At 38.3% G+C, this 23,552-nt stretch overlaps 1 protein-coding gene across 1 annotated transcript in view; it reads left to right on the top strand.

The window, feature by feature from the left end:
- Nucleotides 1-1,034: 1,034 nt before the first annotated feature.
- The window catches only part of LOC108708387, a 40,541-nt gene continuing 18,023 nt past the window's right edge, over nt 1,035-23,552 (top strand). Inside the window, exons 1-4 of the mRNA XM_018247042.2 lie at nt 1,035-1,269; nt 13,946-14,786; nt 20,961-21,146; nt 21,704-21,791. Of these exons, the coding sequence (XP_018102531.1) occupies nt 14,004-14,786; nt 20,961-21,146; nt 21,704-21,791 (1,057 nt within the window). The 5' untranslated portion in view covers nt 1,035-1,269; nt 13,946-14,003. The remainder of the gene's footprint in view (nt 1,270-13,945; nt 14,787-20,960; nt 21,147-21,703; nt 21,792-23,552) is intronic.

The raw sequence follows: 23,552 nt of genomic DNA, 5'->3' as shown, positions 1-23,552 counted from the left end.
GCTGGCTTTAAAAAGCTAATCACTGATTGGTTGCTATAGGTAGCTGCCCATGGGCAAATTTGCCCAGTGTTGATAAATGAGCCCCAGTGATAAACTATGGTTTGTTGTTTCCTTCCACCACCCAATTTGCAGCCAAATGACATTGAATAACTGCATGCAGTCCCTCTTGCTCATGTAGGGGGTGTATATATATATATATATATATATATATATATATATATATATATATTAGCATTATAGTTACTACAGTTATGGGATCTGTTAACTGGAAACCTGTTATCCAGAAATCTCCAAATCATGGGAAGGCCATCTTCTAAAGACTCCATTGTAAACAAATAATTCACCTTTGTAAAAATGATTTACTTTTTTTCTGTAATAATAAAACAGTACCGTGTGCTTGATCCTAACTATAATAATAGGGATATATAATAATATATATATAATAGGGATTAATCTATAGAGAATGGACTAGGGGCTGTGGGTTTGCTATTGTAAATTTCACTGCTAATTATGTTGATGAGGTTCAAAATAACCTTATCTTATTAGGCAAACGGACTATCATTAGCATTTTGGTGTCTATATAAAATGTACAGGTTTAATTATTAGTAAATAATATGTTGTTATAGTTTAATTATAGCAGTATAGTAACTACTAATGTAATCTCTGTGGAAAACTGACTCCTGTATGTTATTGTTAATGGTCACCTCCAGTGTTAAGTCTTCATCTTATTCAGTGCTAAAAGACTGCTGCTATTCTACTTTTATTTTTTAAAAAAGCTTTCATTCCACACCCTAAAGTATTGGTATCTTGGGAAAATGGCAGCAAGTGAACGATAAATGCCAGTATACGGAATTGGGAATAAGTGGCTCCAGCAGTGCTTGGTGCCTGAGGGAGTTTGCCTTTGCTTATGCTGTTGCCTGGTTCTTTGTCAATACTGGCTCATGTAAACTTGTGTTACCGCTTGGATTTCAGTTATTTCCCTTGTGTTTGTGTGAGTGCTTTCTGATAGAAACCTGAGCCTGTAGGCAGGGCCTTCTCACTTTCTTTTGTACCTGCTTCATAGATAGGAGCTTTTTAGTTGTACGGAGTGAGGCGCACAGCCAACTGGTTAGTTACGTGTCAAACATCACAGCAGAAGTGACTCAAGAGTGTATTCCTCAGCAGGGCTTTATAGAAACCAGTGGATATAGATATAATGCCTACAGCAGGATCAGCTGATTCAATTTAACTTCCTCCACCTTGAAACCAAAGGGATACACAAGCACATAGGTATGGTGGCTATGGCTTTCATTCATTTTCCCATATATTCCCATAATCAATTTTCACACACCTTCTAATTGTGCAATTTAGTCAGTTGGAACATATTTTGCATTCAGTTGTACAGTTGAGGATTATATTTTGTTTTGCCTTTAAGTGAGCTGCATTCCAATGAGGAAAAAAAGTCTTCTGGTTTATCTCATGAAAACTCCTGTGAACTGGTATAAACTTGTTCAGAGTAGTCTGATCTCTGTTTTTAGTTTTTCTGAGATATAAGCAGTTGTATCAGTTTTATATTGCTAGGCTGGCTTGGCTCAACAGCTCTCTTTGAAGGCCCAGAGTGTCAGTGACACAAACTATGCATTTCCAGGATTCAGTTAACCCTTTGGTTGCTGACTTCCAGTTCAGCCAAAAGCCTGGTTTTAGCAGCCTAAAATATATGAATGTAATTTCCAGAAGCACTCTGATTCAGTTCACATCAATTAAGTTTTTGGGTTTAGATCCCCCTTTAATTGTAAGATGGCCAGACACATTAAGATCCAATTTGGTGAAACCCGGTTTGTCTACCTATGTGCAGGGCCAAATTGGGGCTGAAATTATCATTTTGTCCCAATTCAAGAATGGGATCATAACAGAGGCTTTTGCATGTCCATCAGAAGAGGATCTCAACAATGGGTTGATTTTTTGCCAGATAAAAAAGTTGGCAACCCTAGTTATGAAGAGTGTTGGAAAGGGCCCAAACACGAGCAGAAAAGCCAATGACTTGGTCTGAATCAGCATCTTAAATCTGCCTGTGTATGGATAGCTTTACTTTCCTGGTATAGTGCTTGTAATCACTGGATCCTGTTTTCCATGGGATACTGCCAGGATATCTGATCACCGTGTGGATCACATATTGTGTTATAGGGGTTCTACAAGTGGATTTATAGAATTCACTGACCTGACCAATCGGCCAGGCACTCTATTCTCTATTCTGGTTTGGCAAATCAAGATAACTGGCTGTTTCCATCTGGCAATCACTCCCACACAATAACCAGTGCTCTCCCAAATGCACAGATGTGGTCAGATTGTTAACGCTCATTCATTTTTGAGGATTCTGTGGGGTGTTAGGCTTCAGAACTGCCACTTATCACTAATGTTGCATAACACAGGATAGAGTTTAACTGCCCAAAGCAGCTGAACACATTCACACCTTCCTGACTTTTGCAATGTGGAAAAATATCAAAAACTACTGGGAAAGTCTCTAGATTCCTCAGTATTAGTAAATCTGTTAATTAGTCCCTTTACTTATCACTCCTGGATTTCCCAGCAGACAGCCCTAAGAGATATATTGAAGGAATGGCACAAGGGTGAAACTCATAAAGGTGTATTTACAAACACAAGGGTAAGTGCAAAACTTGGCACTTAAACATTATTAACAAAGGTACCCCCAATACTTACTTCTTACAGCTTGCATATACTGTAGCACTGGTGTTTGCCAGTTTAGATGAATTGTGTAATTGCATGCTAGTGTAAAATACAAGATGCAGAAACTCCTGCCTCCACAGGGTGTCACTTTCAGGGTCCCTTAGTGCAGTGTTCTCAAAACTGTGTGTATGGCTCACATGGGGGTGTATGACAGTTAGGGTAAGACTTTCTGTCCTAGATTCACCAAAGGCACAGTTTTAATACAATTTAGGGTGAGATTTGGGGTGAAAATGGGTTTCCAAGGGTTGGAATTCCAAGAGGGGTTTGGAAAATTCCAGCAACCACTTTCTTAATATGATGAACCTACACAAGCAACTGATAACTTAATGCTAATGATGTCACCAGAAGTGATTTGCACATAAATTCAGTAAGAGAAACATATGGTTTACCAGAATGACACCAATACGGATCCCTATTGGTAAATCCCAAGCAAATTGTAACTTAATATTTTGTGGTGACCACAATAACTCTGGACATGTTGGAATATGTGGTACTGTAGAGCCCATGACTGAGTGCCCTGAGTGGGTGCGAAATGCGTAGGGCGGATGAAGATGATATACATATTTCAACTTTGTATAAATAAAAATATTGTTTAACTAATTTTCTCTGGTCCTGTGGATCCGTTTGAGTGCTGGTCGGCACTCAAACTATTGTACTGTAGGTAAAAACATGGCAATTTGCATCCTTTTTTTCTTTTGACTGGATGAGTCCAGTTTTTAAAAAAATGACACTATATTGACTAGAAGGAAGGAGGATATTTATTTATATATAATATTTGTTATGAGTGCACCACCTGTTTTATATATATATATATATATATATATATATATCTCCGCACTCAATCTTAGGTAGAGTAGAGGTGCAGGATCAATATTCATAATATTTAGTGATAAAAGAAGTGTTTTTTATTGGTAACACAGCATTGTATCCGATGTTTCGGTCCCACCTGGAAATAAGAAGATACAACTTTAAACCAAGACAAGGCTGTTTTACAGTCTAATCCAGCTGCCATACTGATTACTCAGGATAAATTGTTTTATTTACAAAGAGAAAGTAGAGTCAGCTTTGAATGTGTGTTTTGCCTTCCTAAATAGAAATTATTCAGCAGCTATCCGCTGCAGTTCATCCACTCAAATATTCTCTAGTCTTATCAGCATTAAGAGTATATGCATACACACATGCACATTTATAAACACTTATTATTTGCTTGTTTGGCTTCTGTTTATGCCAATGTCTTTTCAGTTACAAAGAAAGGAAGCAATGAATTGACAGAATTGGTATTCATAATTCTTGATCCTAATTTTTTGTGATTTTAATCAGAGCTTTGCAAAGGATCCACAAACAATAATACTAATTAGGAAAGTGACAGTTATTCCATTGTATTTATAAATGAGGCAGTGGGTGTCTGTTACAGCTACACGTAGCAACAAGTCTTCTGTTTGGAAGGCTGATGTGTTTATCTTTAGAGCACCTAGAGACATGTCACAAAGTACTGCATTATGTATCCCATGCTTAGCTCAGTCAATCACCAGTTACTCATTAATCCAGGAAATATGTCTCCATCCATAAAATACATATTTCATTCCAAGCGAGAATCTACTGAATACAGCTTGAAGCCCATTATTTCTAGCTTATTTATTCAGTTAGAAAATACAGATATAGTTAATTAATCAGGATCATGATTTTGGCTTTTAACTAGGGATGATGGGAAAAAGAATTTAGAATTAAAAATGTTAAATGTGCCTTAAGGAAAAAATGTACATGTAGCCTGCAGGGTAAACAGAGGGATACAGAATTTAGGTAGAACTTTTTGAATTTACAGTGTACTATATATAGGGATCAGTTCAAGGGCAATTATAACACACGAAGGACTGTGGGAGATTAATAAGACTGTTGGGACCAACCTTAGTTTAGCTAAACTCACTGAGAAGCCCCAATATAAGCAATAGGATCAAAAGCTAGAAAGAAGCCCAGAGCTCTCGATGTTGTTAGATGAAGAATTATCTCTGCCATTCCAGCTGTCCATTCTCCAGCCACTTTCTGTCTGTTTGTTTGCCCAACTGAATGTGTCTCTAGGTCCACAATATGTTTATCTTTGTGTAATAGGGGCTTTATTCAATACAGCTTGGCTACAGTATCTGCTCTTCTAATTAGCCCTTGGTAAGACTGCCTATTCATACCCTAGTCTAGATTTCTATTTGTGGCCTGAGGTTGTAAATTGAAATAAAAAACTGAAAAAGGTGCCAGAAATAGCTGATATGGGTACACTCACTAAGTTGAAACGGTGGTCTAGTTGCACCAGACCCTCAGCTCAGGAGTTGGAATAAACCAACAGCAATACACTTAAAAGGGGCTTCAGTCACACTGGAAAAATCATGGGGCCACAAATGTAAAGTAAAAAAATCTCAGTTTACATTAAAAAATAAAATCTCCTTAAAGCCACTTAGGGTCTGGCCACACGGGCAGATTCGGGAAGATTAGTCGACAGGCAACAAATCTCTTCTTCTTCGCAGTGACTAATCTCCCCGATCTGCCTTCCCCTGCCTTCCGACGGCTAAAATGTAAATCACCTGGGGGCAGGCACACGGATCGCTTCATTTTCCAAAGTCGCTCGAAGTTTCCTCGTGAGGCATTTACGGGCGACTTCGGAAAACGAAGCGATCCGTGTGCCTGACTCCAGGCGATTTACATTTTAGCCAGCGGAAGGCAGGGAAAGGCAGATCGGGGAGATTAGTGACTGCGACGAAGAGGAGATTTGTCGACTGGCGACTAATCTCACCGAATCTTCTCGTGTGGCCAGACCTTTAGTTATAGGCTTTATTTGCTGAGGTTGCACAGATATTTCTGTGATCTACAATACTGGGTACCTGGACTTTCCCACTATTCTTATGCTAAGCATGAATGGATGGCATCTGGCAATATACCTCCAGGGCAATTTGGAATGAGGTGTTTATGTACAAATATAGTGGCTAGCAGACATCTTTGGTATCTGTTTGGGTTTGCATAACAGACATGATTAGCATCTGTTTGTGCCTCTTTTATATTATTATTTTGAGTATTGTTTGTGAACACAACATATTAAATCTTAGTACATCGAGACATGAAAATATTAGTAATTAATGTTCTTGAAAAACAGACATTAAACCAAATATTAAATGACATTGTATGGGCATGATTGCATTTAAATGCTATTTAAAGCATATCATAAGCCCTAAGAAATAATCCAAATACAGCACTCATACATGCAGCCATTTTTATATGAGACCCAGAGGAGCGTGTTTGCCTAGGGAAGATATTGGGGGAGCTTTGGGGGCATATGCTTCTGGTCTCATACAGCTAAATGTAACTATACCTCTTGAAATAAATAACACAATGAACAAAATGCAGAACAATATCTGTCATTTTCAGCAAATGACTTGTACTCCCTTGTGTGGCAGAAAAACCAACTTTCACCCAGCATTTGCATCTCATTAACTTGCTGTACATTTGAGAAACAAAGAACATAAACTGCACTTATCCCAGCAGTAAGCGCTCATTATGTCACAATTTCTACACTTTTTTGTGTTTATGCCTCAAAATCGCTGGAATTCATTTAAAGCGTATCCATTAGCTCTTATGCTAAAATGGTTCTGAACTGTGGCGACAAATAGAAATTGCCAGAGCCTGCTGTGTATGGAATACACTGAAGTGTTAAAGGGCACTTATAGTGACAACATACACTCTTCTGTACCTTTCTATTTCTTTATGTTTGGCTGGCTTTGCGCTGCATGCAGCTCCATATCTCCTTTATTTTATTTCTGACTCCTGCTTAACATCCCATGTGTTTGTGTTAGTCCTTATTAGCTTCACAGCTTATGCTTCCCAACAACTCCCTCCAATTTTTCAATTGCTGCGGCGGATCTCAGTAAATACTGGAAGCATAGTAATTTGCTGGAATTGACATTGTCTGTGTTAATGTAATGCAGGAAACAAGCCATGCTGGCAATAAAATGATCTTTCTGATAGAGACAGATATAAAACATATGCAAATATTTGGACACTGGATATGTTTAATTGTCATGAAAAAATGTTATCACAATTAACACCAGGGGTCCCCAAATTTTATTCAGACGAGCCACATTCAGATGTAAAAAAAGTTGGCAACCAGGCAAGCTTAGTGGCGCAAAATAAGGGCTGTGATTGGCCATTTGGTAGCCCCATGTGGACCTGCAGCCTACACGAGGATCTGCTTGGCAGTAAATCAGTTTTTTTTTTTTAAACAAAACAGGAATTCAAAAATAAGCACTTGCTTTGAAAAACTGGGAGCAACATCCAAGGGGTTGGTGCGCAACATGTTGCTTACGAGCAACTGGTTGTGATCACTGACTTACACCATGAATATTCCAAACAACTCTATGACCATGAAAAAGTGATTGAAAAGCACAAGTCAGGGGATGCATACAAGAACATTTCCAAGTCACTGAGAATCCCTTGGAATACAGGCCAATCATGTATTAAGAAATGGAAAGAGCATTGCACAGCTGTAAATCTGCCAAAAATAGGTGTCCTCCAAAAAGTGAGTGGCTAAGCAAGAAGGAGATTAATGAAGGGGTCAACGTGAGTTCTAGCACAACTCTGAATGAGTTACAAGCCTCAGTGGCTTAGATTGAGACTATGCATACAATAACAGTTGCATGGGTACTTCTCCCAATTTATGGGAGAGTGGCAAAAAGAAAGCCACTGTTGACTAAAACACACCTGACTGTTTGGTAGAAGACACATGGGAGATTCTGAAGTTAGTTGGAAGAATGTTATTTGCTCTTATGAGACCATACCTTTCTTTAGCCATCATCACTCACATCATAAATTCACCATCACCACCCTGAAGCATAGTGGTGGCACCAGCATCATGCCGGGGGGATATTTCTCTGCAGCAGGCCCTGCTTGTGCGGGCAGAGGGTAGAACAAATGCCACAAAATACAGTGAATTCCTGGAAGAAACCTGCATTTTTCTATTTCAAATAAGCCTTATTTGTCTTCCAGTGAGACAATGAGCCCAAGCATAAAGCCAAAGCTACACAAGAATGACTCAAAAACAACATTGCTATTGTAATGGCCAGATCTTAATTCAATAGAGTTTGTGGCACAGTAAGAACAAGCTCCTAGCAGGTAGTATCTTGGTGGAAATTGAACCTAGAACTCGAACACTGCAAGACAGCAATGTCAAGAAATATATGCCCAGAACTGAAGATCTGGAGGCCGAAGATTCCAGGCTGTCAGATCTTCCCTCATGCTCTTATCATTGTTGAGTAGAAAATCCCTAGCTTTCCCAGTCCAGTCCTGCCCTATCAGTAAGTGTGTGTCTAAATAGTAATCCCCATCCAGTAGCTCGTGAGCAACATGTTGCTCTACAACCCCTAGGATGTTGCTCCCAGTGGCCTCAAAGCAGCTGCTTATTTTTGAATTCCAGGCTTGGAGGCATATTTTGGTTGTATAAAAACCAGGTGTACTGCCAAACAGAGCCTCAATGTAGATTGACCATTGTCCATAGGGGATAAAAATGGCCAATCACAGCACTTATTTGGCACCCCAAGAACATTTTTCATGCTAGTGTTGCTCCCCAACTCCTTTAACTTCTGAATGTTGCTCACGGGTTCAAAAGGTTGGAGATCCCCTAAAGAGTGCAACAATGGTGAAGCTGCTGTGGTGGAGCTCTCTCCGGCGTGCAGCGTTCTCTTCCTGGTCGCAGCTATGACGAGACTTCAGGTGCTAGCCCCATACACTCTAGTCAAACTGAAAATGATCCTCGCTTGCAGCGCTGGCCATACAATGAAGGGAACACCAATGATAATATCTATCCGGCTTTATTTTGTCACACAGTGCAGAGTCATAATCACAGTGGGTGTGGTAATTCAAAACCTACGCGTTTCATGCCTCCGTGATCGGCACTTCCAAGTGCGATTGCTTCATTCACACAAATGTAATGCAGAATCATTAAAGGGTTGGTTCACCTTTCAGATAACTTTTAATATGTTAATCAACTTTTCAATTAGTCTTCATTTCTTATTTATTATAGTTGTTAAATTATTTGCATTTTTCTTCTTTCCAGATTTGAAATGGGGGTCACTGACCCCAAATAAAAACAATTGCTCTGCAAAGCTACACATGTATTGTTATTGCTACTTTATTACTCATCTTTCTATGCAGGTGATCTCCTATTAATATTCCAGTTACTTATTCAAATCAGTGCATGGTTGCTAGGATAATTTGGACCCAAGCAACCAGATTGCTGAAATTGCAAACTGGAGAGCTGCTGAATAAAAGGCTAAATAACCAGTGTTGGACTGGCCCACAGGTATAAAAGGAAAACTTCCCGGTGGGCCCAGGTGTCAGTGGGCCCTCCTGCTTCAAAACATTTGGCCTATTTCATGGTCATTCCTTATTTATATGAGAACAAAAAGACTAAATAGATTGAATAATAGATTATAGTATAAAAAGAGCAGACTAGCATAATAGAGGTTGCTTGAGGAGTGGAAGAATAATAGTACTGAGAGTGGAACCCTGATCTAAGGTCTTTTGGTGGGCCCCTGATCTAAGATTTTTGGGTGGGCCCCTGGTGTCCCAGTCCGACACTGTAAATAACTCAAAAAGCACAAATAATAGAAAATTAAAACCAATTTCAAATTGTCTCAGAATATCACTCTCTACATCATACTAAAGGTTAACCCAAGGGGTTTGTGGTTTTTGTTGCAAACCCTTTGGCAGCTCTGAATGCTTTAACATAAATATTTTAAATATAGATTATAGATACAGTATATATATATATAGATTATAACAAAATATAGTAATAAAGATGTTTTCATAGCAAGTTTGCACTCCGTGAGGACTTTCCTTATAGCGTTGCTCTGACATTGGCCCTGTACAATACATTAGATGGTTCATTGGCACTATTTGTTACATCGCTAATGAAATGTTCCAACACAATGAACTTGCTCAAATGGATTTTTTACATAAAATGACATCATGCCTTCAGTAACCCAATCAAAGTAACAAATGTGCTGTTTAAATATAGTGGTGTGTATGAACTCCGAAGAGACTGCTTCTTTATCAGTATGCGCTCCATGCAGAATACTGGAACTGAGACAGAACGTTTTCTATTCTAACAATATGGAAGGGCTGAATCTAATCAGTTCCGAAGAGGTTAAGCAGCTAATGAATTTTTATGCCTTGTTTTATTTCAGGGGAGTTGGGACATGCTAAATTACATCTCACCAAATTTAATGCAGCCTTGTGAAGCTTTCCATTTTGGGGACATACCATTATGTGGGTTACATTTCATTACCTGCACCATTACATTCCCACAATGTGGACAAATCAATTAGTAAGTGCTGTTCAGTTGCAGCCTTGACTCATTGACTCCCCTGACACTGCAGAAGAAAAATTGACATGAGGGGACGGTAGAACCATTTATTGGAAGACATGGAGGAGTTGATGTACATTGAGCAAATTAAGTCGTGCTGTCAGAAGGACCCAGGAATGTTAAATGAGAAGGAAAGGTTAAAACGAAGTAAGCATTATCAGAAAGGTCTGTATGAATACACTATTAAACACTCAACGTAATGCTGCTCTGAGTCCTCTGTCAAAAGAAACACCACATGTTATTACTTCTATTGTGTACACATGGGCTTCTGTATCAGACTTCCTGTTTTCAGCTTAAACTTCCAGGGCTTGGGCTTGAGCATGCTCAGTTTGCTTCTCTCCCCCTCCCTCCTCCCAAGGCAAATATGGCAGCTGCTATCCTAAACAAACAGAGACACTGTCTAGAGCTGTTTACTCAGGTATGGTAAAGTATTCTAAAGAATAAAATTGTGTTCTAGCTTGTACTGTTGTGGCTAATCTATTGACAATAAACCACCTTGAATCTTTTCTTCTCCTTTAAAGTATGATATAAAGTGCAATTGAAATATTCATTGTCACATGCTCAGTATTGTGAAACTTGGCTTAACCCCCCCCCCCATAATCTTGTAGACAGCAGTATATGTATTAGATCTGTTATCTGAAACCCATTATCCAGAAAGCTTTGAATTACAGAAAGGCTATCTCTGATATCCAAATCCGAATTTTTACAAATTATTTCCTTTTTTCTGTAATAATAAAATAGTATAAACCAACCTATTTATTTAATGTTTTCATGATTTCCTAATAGACTTAAGATCCAAATTACGGAAAGATCTGTTACCCGGAAAACACCAGGTCCTGAGCATTCTGGGTAACAGGTCCCATACCTGTAGATGAAGACATACAATATTCAATAGACCTCATAACGTATAGCTAAAATGCTAATTCTGGCTATACACTTAAAGATCTGCACATTTAGGGGCAAATTTACTGAAGAGCAAAAGTGTTTTTAGCAAAAATTCACCAAAATGCCAATTCAAAGGGACATTGCCAATCTACTAAAAGGCGAATAAAACTATTTGCTAACAAAACAGTTCAGCACTAGAGAAACTTTCACACCGTTTCGCCAGATGAAAGATCATTAATCTGCAAATTTATCAAAGTGTGAACCCTATTCTCCCTAGTCTGTTTCTCCAGGTTCTGCTTGGCAAATTGATGAGATAAAACTACGTCCTCAACATTATTATGTCAGTGACATCATAGCTTGTATTCCAAAAAAGTCATTGAAAAAGACAAAACAATGGTGTTTTGTTCATATTTTAATGTGGGATTATGTTTACAAGTGAAATAGTTGTTTGTTACACTTTTTTAACCATTTGAAGATCATGCTAGGACAATAGAGGAAATTGTCTTTATTTTGCTTCCTTGGACATTTTTAATATGAAGTGGCCACTTCCAGCTATTTCACTAATTAATTATCACTAATATATACATATATATGACCTTTAAGTACCCGCCATATTAAAAAATTAAGAAACATTTGCGCTGACGTATTTTCACTGGTGAAAGCACTCCAGTGTCCATTTGCTGAGACAATTAATAATGTCTGATGTAGTTGCATGAAGTATGGCAGAGCCCCTTGGTGAGATTGCCAAATAAGCAAGTTTGCCTAATTTTGCCACCTGTATGCTGGGTCAAATTGAGGTGGTGCAATCATTTGGCCCCAGGCCAATGATCGGATCATAATAGAAGCCAATGCAGGCCTGCTGGGACAGAAATGCAGACAGGATTTTCAAATCTGCCTTATGGATATTTGGCCATCACAAATGGCCCATACATGGGCAGATAAGATGTCAACCTGGTCTGAAGGGGTCAAATTGGCAGCTTAAATCTGACAGTTTAACTTTAAAGGTTCAGGGGGATCTGAAACAGAATCAAGGGGGGCTCGTCTGAAGGGAAATTAGGGTGGGATACAGGAACAGTGTCTATCTGAGCTTCTAGATAATCCTAGAACCTTAGTATGAAGGTTAAGTAAAGTGTTATGTAGGTGTGAGCACTTAATATTGTAAAATAAAGGCTGAATGGCGGATAAAGTAAAGTATTTTTATATCTGTAACCTTGTTATGAGCTAAGGGGTTCCCTTGCCAAAGATTCAACCCCCTTGGGGAGTTGATCCAAAAAAAGTCCTATAACCACAGCGGTATGACAGTGTAGAACCCTTGAATAGTCTACCGCGATACCTTGAATTTAATGATAATCCAGCAATGACAGGCCCAGATATTCGCCTTACAGAATGTTCTTGGCTAAATCATTTCTGTGACAAACCACTGCTTCTGCTTTTGCCTCTCTCTCTCTCTCTGTAATGCAAATAAGCTCTATTTATAGATGCAGAATTGCTACCTGTTTTTCTCCCCTGACACAAGCCAAATAAGAATATGCCATCTTTCTTAATGAAAAACCTTTATATACCTTTGTAGACAACTTTTGATGGTATTTGTGTCATAGCAGGCAACAGCATCATTAGTCATCAAAGCGGATCCAGTGAAGCACGAATAAAAGTTTGATCAATATTTGCTCCTAAGCTAGAAAAAAAGAGGGGAAAAAACATATCCAGGAATTAAACTAGGTAAACAGCCCAATATCTAAGCATCTGCCTGCGTATACACTGTATACAATACAAATAAGCTTATCAGTGGCTCATTTATTTTAGCTGTCATATCTTTGGTCAAGAAATATTCCTTTTTATGCTCTGTTTAATAAAAAAAAAAGTGTTATTTGATAAATAACCTTCATCAATGAATAGCTCTATGTTTCATTTATTGATAATATATCTACAACACCCTGCTAGATAATAACATGCATATTGTGCAAAACAAAAACTACCTATAAAATATATCTATAAAGTTTTATCATACAGAGATTTGCAAGTATCGATAATGAATAAATCTTTACCACATATGTACAATTGATAGAAACAAGTACTGCATATGAAGAGCTCATGGATTATGGAGTGCTGGTGGGTGCAAAGGAGCACAAAGGAGATTAATTGTGCACTTATTATAAAGACCTCAAAAACAAGATTTTATAAAAACGTGCAAACTCATATTCTGCCCTTTGTATTCAATGAGCCTGCCAAAAATATTACACTTGCTAACACAACTCCTTTGGAATTCTCCATGGAAGTGCCAGCTCTGAAATGGCAAAATTGTCAGCGTTTTTAAAGTTTTTTGCCCTCAATAAAAATCGAACATTTGCTTATCAGAAACTTGAATTTGAATTTATTTTTGCCGCAAAAATACTCGCGGTAAAAACTCAAGTTTGAATGTAAATAATTATGCCGCTAAGAGGAAAGCTTTTCTGTTTAGTGCTCTAGTATTTGTCTCTGGTCTTCGCAAGATTGACTGCAATATTGCAACTGCACTCTTGCACTGCTGTTCATGTAATACTTGAGCCTAAACTACAATGCCCCCATTTGTGCATCAAAGTACAGAGTGCAGTAAAATAGAGCTTTCCACTTAGTACCTACCTTAGGCAGCTGATAAACAGAGGGCTGCCTTAGTGTATTTGTGCCCATAGACAAACTTTGAAAATGCACATGAACTTGCATGGGCTCTTACATGGTAGGTGCCACTTGTGCCCACATGTACGCAATACATTACAATTCATAAATTATTGTGCCTCCAGAATCTGTCTTAAAATTAGGTCCGGTCGTTGGGTGCACAATTACGATTGAGGGTTAGGTAAACTATGTATTGTGGGCAAAATAACAGTTTGCTCAAGTCTTTGTTAAACTTTTTCCATTCTTTAAAATATAATATTATTAATAACTTTGTTGTAATTTCAGCATCTCAAGATTCATGAGATTCATGCTCTAATTTATACACTCAGCTTGGTAGTTGGAAATGGATTCTGCACAAGGTACGTCTCCTGAAGAACTTCAGTCTGTGCCATCATCAAGCTGGCCTCATGTCTCAGAGAAGAACAAGACTCCCAATGTGAGTTTGGTTGGAATCCAAAAATACAAAGCACAAGGTTTGGGACTGGATAAAGCAGGAACAAGCTGGAGACAAAATCAAGATGAGGAGATTTGGTCACTGGCATATTCAAAATACAAAATTGGAGGTTCAGTTGAAAGTATATTTTCAACGACTTCACTTCAGCAACCAGAATGGTCAATATTAAAATCTTCCAGGTCTCAAGATGTGCTCAGTCAAACTTCAGCTTCTAGATTTTTTCAGGAACCTGCAGAAGGACAGCCTGGTCAAAAGGGAAATCCTGATGTTGTTGATGATGTAGTGGGAGATGAAGTTATCTTTCCACCACTCTGGCAACAATTAAACAAACAAAAGAAAGTGGATTTTAACCTCAGCCAATCAGAACAAGCAGATTCAACATACATAGGCTCAACCCAAATTAGTCTGGCTGGAACCATATTGACAACATCACACTCCTTGCCAGAACAAGAGACTACAGAGACCAATGAAATTTCTCGACAATCACCAACAGAGGATATAACAGAACAAGATAATCTAAACAAAGAGCAGACAGGCTCCTATTTATTTCATTCATATCAGAAAATATATGAGAACGACATTTCTGGGAGGGAACAAGACTTTGAACATGCTACGCACACACAACATTCTTATTCTTCCACTTCTGAAGAAACAGAGTCAGGCTCTTCACAGGTAATACTTGATGCAATATTCTGTGGCACTAATGCACAAAGATGAGAAAAATTTGACCAGACCATGTGACCCACAGCGAGCAATCATATTTGTGGTTTATTATTGTAGCTGCGATATAACAATAAATGCTTTCCCCTGATTGGTTTCCGTGGGGCAAACATTTCTGATCTGAAAATGATTTTCGGTCATTTTGTATAGTTTGATATTCTCCCAAAAAGGCCCTTTTAGAGTATAGAGAATGTTTCTCATTATCTTCAGTGGTATAAAATAAAAACATTCTGTCTTTACTGCAGAGAATAACACCTGATGTGCCACTGATGTGAAATTCTAATTAGAAAAGGTTAATGATACAGACAGAATCTAAAATCTCCCACAGATAGAAATCTTTTTTGTGGCTGCTAAGGCTTTTATCTTACAGTCAGTGCAACACTTATGCAATGATTATTATTACTAGGCCCCAGCCAGTCATTCTCATATGCAGACTCCACCATCTGCACAAAGCTCTTTGTGAGAAGTCTTTGCACAATCAGGCAGGCACATCCACGGCAGAAGGACAGTCACACAGAACAAAGGCACTGGATGCATGCTGATACGCAGCCATTTAGGCACACAATGAAGGTAACGTAAAGGGATAAAAACGCTAACTGGAAAGCATGAAGCTGACCTACTCTCCAGACTAAATCTACTTTGCAATGAGACACACAATTCAAATGGAATGTCGGACTGACATTCTCTGTACAAGAACCCGTAATTCCAAGGCTGCTTTAGGAATGTGTGATTTAGTCATTTTAATGTATACACAGTCTCCATGTAAATGAGCCATACTTTTTTGTTCTTATAATGTACTGTATACTAGGGTGATGGTAAAAATAGGATGCTCTCCCTAAACAGAGATATATAATGGTGTAATATTTTTGTACTTTCTTCTTTGCAGATTTTTTTTATTCTACAGGTTGTGAGTATAGGTACCCCCACTATTGGGCAGAACATCAATTCTGCCAAATATTTTGCAGGGTAACAGTATTGTAGACCTTCAAATCAAATGATTACTGGGGGGTATAGTGGTAGAAAGAGCTATACTGCAAGGGGAGGCAATATAGAAGTAAGATGGATAGTACTAGGAGAGAAAATGAGGAAGAATTTTCACAAGGGAAGGCATAGGAAATTACAGCTGTATAGTGCTTAGGAGACATAAAAGTAGGAAGATGGATAGTGTTAGGAGCCACAGTGGTGGAAAACTAGGGATGGCATGAAGAAGATGGATAGTGCTTGGAGGAAAGTTGAGCAGGGCTAGGGTAGCCATGGTAGCAGAAATGAGAGAGTGTTGGGAGGACTGCAAGTGGGATATTACAAACAGTAACAATCATGGTGGAGGAAAATTGTGCACTTATTGTGAATCAAAAGCAAAAGTGATTCTGTTGTAAGGGAATTTGGAAAGGAGGTTCCACCTCCCACATTGTCATCCCTTACGCCTCACAGGTTGCATGAAGTTCTTAGTTATTAATCCATCCAAATGCCAATTTTATTAATATATATATTATAGAATTCAACTGGTCATTGTTTCTCAAGAAACAAATTACAATATTCTTTATAGTTCTGAGTTTAAAGTACAAAAGAAAGCATTCTGAATTAATAATAGCCTGCTGCACAATCTATTATTTTTATAAATGTTTATTAAGTTAATGTGGCAAAAGTGGTCACTGATACAGTAGTATTCACTTTATCCTTCACTTTTAGCCTAATAAAGCCAGACCAAAGGTGTGATATTTGGTCATTCAAAAATACACACATGTAAAAAAAAATTTTTAAATAGTATTATTTTACCATTTAAGTTCTGTGCCTGCATTTATGCCTTTATTGAGGTTTACTAAATTGTCTTGTAGATTCTAATATTGTAAAAAGAAATGTTTTCAGTGCATTTAACAGTATTCTGCACAGAAACATCTTTCTCTACTTTCCAAATGTTCTGCTGGTTTTTTTTGCCAATAGATTGCTGCCTCAAAGTATGTTTGTAACCATTTTTCTGAAAAACTATGCATGTAAGCTCTTTCTTTTTCAGTTATGGGTATCCTTAAAAATATAGTGCAACCATTTTGACGCCCCTTTGTCGGTGTTACACTCCACTTATGGCGCTTACCTGATGGCACGGGACAAACCTTAGCCACTCCGCAGTGGTATTGGGAGAGACTGGGTACCTGGCACTTACTAGCACAGTGCCTTCACCTAGTGGGATCCAGGAATGCACCTAGGGGTGGCCCCACTAGGAACACAGTAATAAACCACACACTATTGATCTTCGAGTGCACCTTTAATATGCTGTCACTTGAAATATCAATACTCACTCCAAATCCTCTTTGGATGCTTTACAGTTTCTCTTTGGCGAGTTCAGCACATTCAGACATACAGTGCAACTACCAGCCCCTTTAGCTGCTCAGATAGGAATCTCCTTCTGGTTGTTCCTCCAGTCTGTATTCCTTTCACACTCTTTATCCCTCCAGGCACAGTATCTGGCTTCCCTGTGCCAACTCAATCCAAATGTCTGCTTTTGCTGGAGCCTCTCAGCACTCTGGGGCCCACCGGCAGCTCTCTGTTCTCTCTTTCATTCTGTCCACCGCATGGTTTTCTCTGCCAGGCTTTTCTCTTCTGCCAGGATCTGCAACTCTCTTCTGCCAGGATTGGGCAACTAATTTAAAGCCCAGGCTACTTTTTGGACCTTTGGCTGATTTGTACTTTGGAAACCAGCCAAAGTTTTTTCTTGCCCTAATGTGCCAAGCCTGTGCCTCCCAGTGCATGTTGGGTAATGTTGTTTTTGTTTAACAATTTGCCGACTGCTAAGTCTAATGTAAGACTACAATACCCAGCATGCAATGGGACTGACTTGTGTAGAAGTCAGGAGTTACCAGAATTTGGGCTCTGTACCCCAGTCTCCTGTCACCCTTAAGCATTTTCGCATTCTCGCCCTTATACCTCTTGGGCCCCACTCTGTAGTTACGCCCCTGATGACAGGCAACTCTGTCCTATTTTGCTTCATAGAAAAATATGCAAAACAGTGAAAATTTTAAAAAGGCGTATTTTCACATATATTTATTTATTTTTTAGACTTACTTTTTTTCACTGCACATATTGTGCTAATTTTGGGCTACTTTTGAAGTGCCTCTTGGCTACTTTTGGGCTGGTTTAGAAAATTAAACCTGGCAACCCTGCTCACTAGCTGCTGTGTAAAGCTGGCCATAGATGTTGAGATTTCTAAAAGATCCGATCCTCATCCTGAGATCACAATTTTCTCAGAACGATTGTACGAATTGACCTTCAACTTAAAAGACCAATTTGCCAGGAAAACAAAGGGGAGCTGCCTGCCTGGCCCTGCAAACATAGATAGATTGCACTGGGACCGATAAAGATTTTTTGACCTGGCCGATCGATTTCCTGACAGATGTCGGCCGAAAAATCGTAAGATGTACGATCGTTCGAATCCCACTAACCGATAATTTCGAAGGATTGGTCGGACTTCTCTAAAATTGGTCGTTCGGCAAGAAGAATAGTCGCGTCTATGGGGAGCTGAGATCACTGAACAGCTGGTTGCTAGGTGACAGCTTACAGCACACAGACACAGGCTTTGTGCCTGATCCCTTACAGGATAAGTGCAAGGGTTTTGCACTAATTCCCTACAATAGTAACACATCCCTCTCACTAAATACTTTGGTTAATAGTGCTCCTCCAACAAAATCCTGTGCTGAGCAAATTGATTTTAGATATTTCAATTTGAAAAAATTATTTTCTCATGTTCCCGAGTCCCCTAAACTGTGCTTTGATAATCGGCTACCTCTCTTAAAAGGGATCTAAACCCCAAAAATTTGTTTAAAGGAGAACTAAACCATAAAGTTAAAAAACCCCTACCCCCCTACCCTACATAGACCCCCTCCCTCCTCCCCCCCAGCCTCCGTGCAGATTCTGTCCAGCGGAGTTCACGGGCGCTATCTTCAGCCACTTCGGTAATCTTCAGAATGAGACCAGCGTATCGGCGCATGCGCAGTTGGAGCAATTTTCTGTTTCGCGACAACTGCGCATGTGCTGAAACTCACGGAAATTGCCGAAGTGCCAGTCTCATACCGGACCAGCTGAAGATGGCCATGAACTCCGCTGGACAGAATCTGCACGAAGGGGTAAGTAAAGATTTGCATTTGCCGGGGTTGCAGCTAAGCTGTGGGGGTGGAGGGAGGGGGGTCTATGTAGAGTAGGGGGGTAGGGCATACCTCCCAACATCTTGGAAACAGAAAGAGGGACAAAAAGATTTAGGACAAAAAGGTCCACGCCCCATTTGTGACCACACCCCCTAATTACCACGCCCATTTTACGAAATTTGGCAAGTTATGAAAGTTTGAACACATTTCTGTGGTTTTTATGTTATTACAGTTTTGCTAATGAAGGTGAATTGCCCTTTAAGCTGTAAATCATGTTTTTTATCTTATCTAAAACAAAAGTTACAAAAGTATCTTAAGTATCTATTCTGGACTCTCTGCCAAGAGCCAATTAAGTTAGAAACTTTGTATCTTTTTCTGGCTGTTCAGAGAAACTCAGGACATATCAGTACAAATCCAGGACTGCGGGTTGAGCTGTCAAAAGTGGGACTGTCCTGCTCAAAACAGTACAGATGGGAGGTATGGGTAGGGGTTTTTTAACTTTAGGGTTTAGTTCTTCTTTAAATGGCGTAAACTTATTCAGAGTGGTCCTCTGCGCACTTTTGCAATTTTCATTTACAGTTTCTGTTTTAAATGGTTAGATATTAGCAACTTCAAAGAGTTTGATACTGCTAAGCAGGCATCAGCTCAGAAGCTCTTTGGAAAGGCCCAGGGTGTCAATGACCCTAACTGCCTATTCGTTTTCAGTGTTAAAATAACTTGGAAAGTATGGTATTAGCAGTCTGAAAATGCAAAGAAACAAAACAAAATATAAGTTACAAAAGTGTCCAGAGAAGCACTCTAAGTAAGTTTACATCAAGTATTTTTTTGGGTTTAAATCTCCATTAACAATGGCACTACAAGTTAATAGTTCTGTATGTCACCACTCATTAAGCGATCCACTGCCTTTAATTTATAGCACCTCTCTGTCAACCTGCTGATATTAATGTCTTACTTCATAGTCTCTTACAGTCACAATCAGCAGTTTGGCTTAAAAGAGCATTATATTTTTTACGTTGATGTGTGTGTATTTTTTGAATAAATTAAATATAGTTGTTGTATACTTTTACTGTGCTGTTTTTTTATAATTTCAATTATTTTACCGAAGCGAGGGGTGCATGATTTGGTAAAGGGGTGTACAAGGTATAAAAGGGAGACATACGCATAGAGCATAGGGTGTGAGGTAAAGGTGGACATAGAGATAAGGTGAGTGAGCAAAGACAAGGAAAACAAATGTGGAATGCGGAGAGACAGTTATACACTGGGATCTGGGTGTAGAAAGGGCAATGGTTGTCAGTAAAAAATATAGAAGCAACAGTAAAAAAATTGTAGCGCATTGTGGATGAGGCTCACATAATGTACAGGATGGGAGAAAAGTATGTACTAGGAGTATAAATTGGAAAGGAAAGGGAGGAAAATGGCAGAGAAGACGAAAGAGTGATAAAAGAGAATGTAGGCACAAATTGTGGGAGAAAAGAGGTAGGGGCCTAAGATGGTTCAGAGAAGATTAAATAATTAAACAATTAGAGAATAATGTGATCAATAATGAAGTAACATTTTGTGAATGTGTTTGTTCTTAATTTTCAAGTTATATGGACAACAAATACAGTATGTAAAAAACTGGTGCATAATAGTAAGAACTGTTGGCCCTCTTTTGCAGCTTTTTTATGTAATACAAGCACATGTAATAATTGGCTATTATGTGGTAGCTTACTTTAGCTTTTTGGATTCATGTAGCAGAAAAACATTTGTATTTATTAGTCTGGGGTAGCAAGCCTTCTATGCACTCACATACACTGGCAATATCGCTGTAATAAATTACATCTGTTGCTCTTTCACATGCATATAAATGTGAATTTGGAAATAACCATGTCTGGAGCACAGCACAATAAATATAAATTGTATTTTCCTCACTGATTTCATCTAGCCTGCCATGTCTTCAAAGGTACATGCATAGCACAACGCTGATTAAAAGATTAATTTTCTTTGATTCCAGGGTGCGGATTCCAATGGATCGCAGAATATCTCTGTGTCACTGCTAAAATCAATACTCATGAAAAGGGAAGAGAAAATAAATGACCTTAGTAAAGAACTCAGGAGAATACAAGCTGAAAATCTGCGCTTGAAAGAAGAGAAACAACATATTCTTTCTGAAAACCTAACACTTAAAAAAGAACTGGAGGTGCGTTAAACCCTTTTCAGTTAACCGTTCCTTTTAAAAATAATGTTATTCATTCCCTTTATTAAGAGATTATTACAAAATATGTTGGGGTTTACAAAAAATGTGGTTCCTTAAATCCAGCGGTTGGCCTTTACTGATTGAATAATATATTGGGCCACGTCTAAGCCAATGGCTTGGTAATGAGTGGAGCCTGTTTTTTTCTCCTTTTACCTACAGGCTCATTTACGTTTGAATTAAAATTCATTGTCATATATAGTTTCTAAGTGGAAGACATTGTCATTTCACTCCATACATTTTATCCCCACTTATGAAGTGAAATCGTCCATGCATAACAGAAGGTAATTCAATTCTACTTGACATGTACTTAACCTATTTTACTGTATCACAAAAGAAACCTCTCATGCAATGTCATTCTATTCATCCTGCCTTCTACTAGCTCTTGAGAACAGTGTGCAGAAAGTCAAAGTCAGATGAATGAGACTAGCACTGTAAGGATTGTTTTTTCTGCCAGCTCTACACAAATAAACATCATAGTTTGTATACTGATTTATTTCCAGACACTTGCATTTGATAAGAAGAGAAAACAACAGGACTTCCTTCATACATTTGACCCCAGTTCTCCAGCATCCATTCAGCAACAAATAGGTAATGAGTTTAATAACATAGTCTTTTTGCATTAACTGAAATTTGGTGAATTGATGGTATCGCTCAAAACATTGGGCCAGATTAATTTCAGTGAGAGAAAGTCATTTCATGGTTTATCATATTTTTTCCCCATAGACTTTGATAGAGTTTTCACATGATAAACATTGAGATGTTTGTGAATTGAAAAGCATCTCAAATTGAATCTCATCCATAAATTTTCACATGATGATTTTTTTTCTCACTGAATTAAATCTGGCCTATTGTTTGGGAATGTGCATAGCCTTAGGCAGTGATCCCCAACCAGTGGCTCATGAGCAAAATGTTGCTCACTAACCCCTTGGATGTTTCTTCCAGTGGCCTCAAAGCAGGTGCTTATTTTTGATTTCCTGGTTTGGAGGCAAGTTTTGGTTGCATAAAAACTGCCAAATTAAGCCTCCTATAGGCAGCCAATCCACATAAAGGCTACCAATAGCCAATCACTGCACCTATTTTGCACCACCAAAGCATTTTTTATGCTTGAATTGCTCCTCAACTCTTTTTACTTCTAAATGTGACTCACAGGTAAAAAACATTGGGGACCCTCGGCTTTAGGTAACGCTGAATAAAATCCATAGTATTATATCAGAAGTTGTATAAATATTTAAAGTTGTATATGTTTTTGAGGTGACGTATGGCCTTGAACACAGGATTAAACAACCTACATTGGCTACGTAAGCAAGAGCAGGGTAGTCTTCTGACCACCAGTACTATTTCTTATTTTTCCACTTACACATTATGTATTTGAATGACAAGTGGATATATGCAGGAACCCTGCTAATGCAAATTGAACAAGTGATACATTGTGCAAGGTGGGACATAAAGGCTGTAAGAAGTAGATAAGGAAAACATCAATAAATGATTAACAAAGGCAGATATCGCTAATTATTGAGCAGTGAAAATGGAGGGGTGCAAGTAAGATGGTAGAGACCTGGACAAAGTTAAGGACTGTATTCAATGTAAAATAATAGTAAGAGTGAACACAACATTTAATTTAGTTAACATTTGAATTTAGTCTGAAAATACTTTTATATACATACATATATAAAATAGAGATAAACAACTGGTCAGTAGGCAGCATATAGCACAATTTAACCCGAGTAATTATTATAGTGTGCTGACAAGCAAACATATGGGGCTCATTTGTGTTCCATCTGTAATAAGCATTCCTGGTTCACTTATGAAACCTTTGCACAAGGCATATACAGTATATTGTATATCACCAATAATTTGAGACTTCTGATCCCACGGCTGGTATTGGTTTGTTTAATACCCAAAGGGAATCATTGCACTAGGACCAGTGTTTCCTATTCCTTTACAGATCACCTTCAATGACTTCTCCACAAACCAGTTAGAAAGACTCTTTATTACTATTACTATCTTCTTTTCCAGTGTTTACGTTGCAGAATCCATTTAAATATGAATTGTAGGGGCAGATTTATCAAGGGTCGAATTGAAAATTTTAATTTTCAAATTCAAATTTTGAGTTTATTTTAGTGTAATTTGACTAGGGAATAGTCCAAATTTGATTTGAGTTAAAAAAAAAATCGAATTTCAAAATTTATCATGTATTGTCCCTTGAAGAATTTGAATTTGACTATTCGCCATCTAAAACCTGCCGAATTGATGTTTAATCCCATGGGGGACCTCCTACAATCAATTTGGAGTCGTTTGGTGGACTTTTGTAAAAAAAATATATATTTTTTTAAAAATGAAAAAAATTTT

This window comes from Xenopus laevis, chromosome 2L (assembly GCF_017654675.1).
Source record: "Xenopus laevis strain J_2021 chromosome 2L, Xenopus_laevis_v10.1, whole genome shotgun sequence".
NCBI lineage: Eukaryota > Metazoa > Chordata > Amphibia > Anura > Pipidae > Xenopus > Xenopus laevis.
The sequence above is the reverse complement of the archived record's forward strand: the minus strand, read 5'-3'. Positions and strand labels throughout refer to the sequence as shown.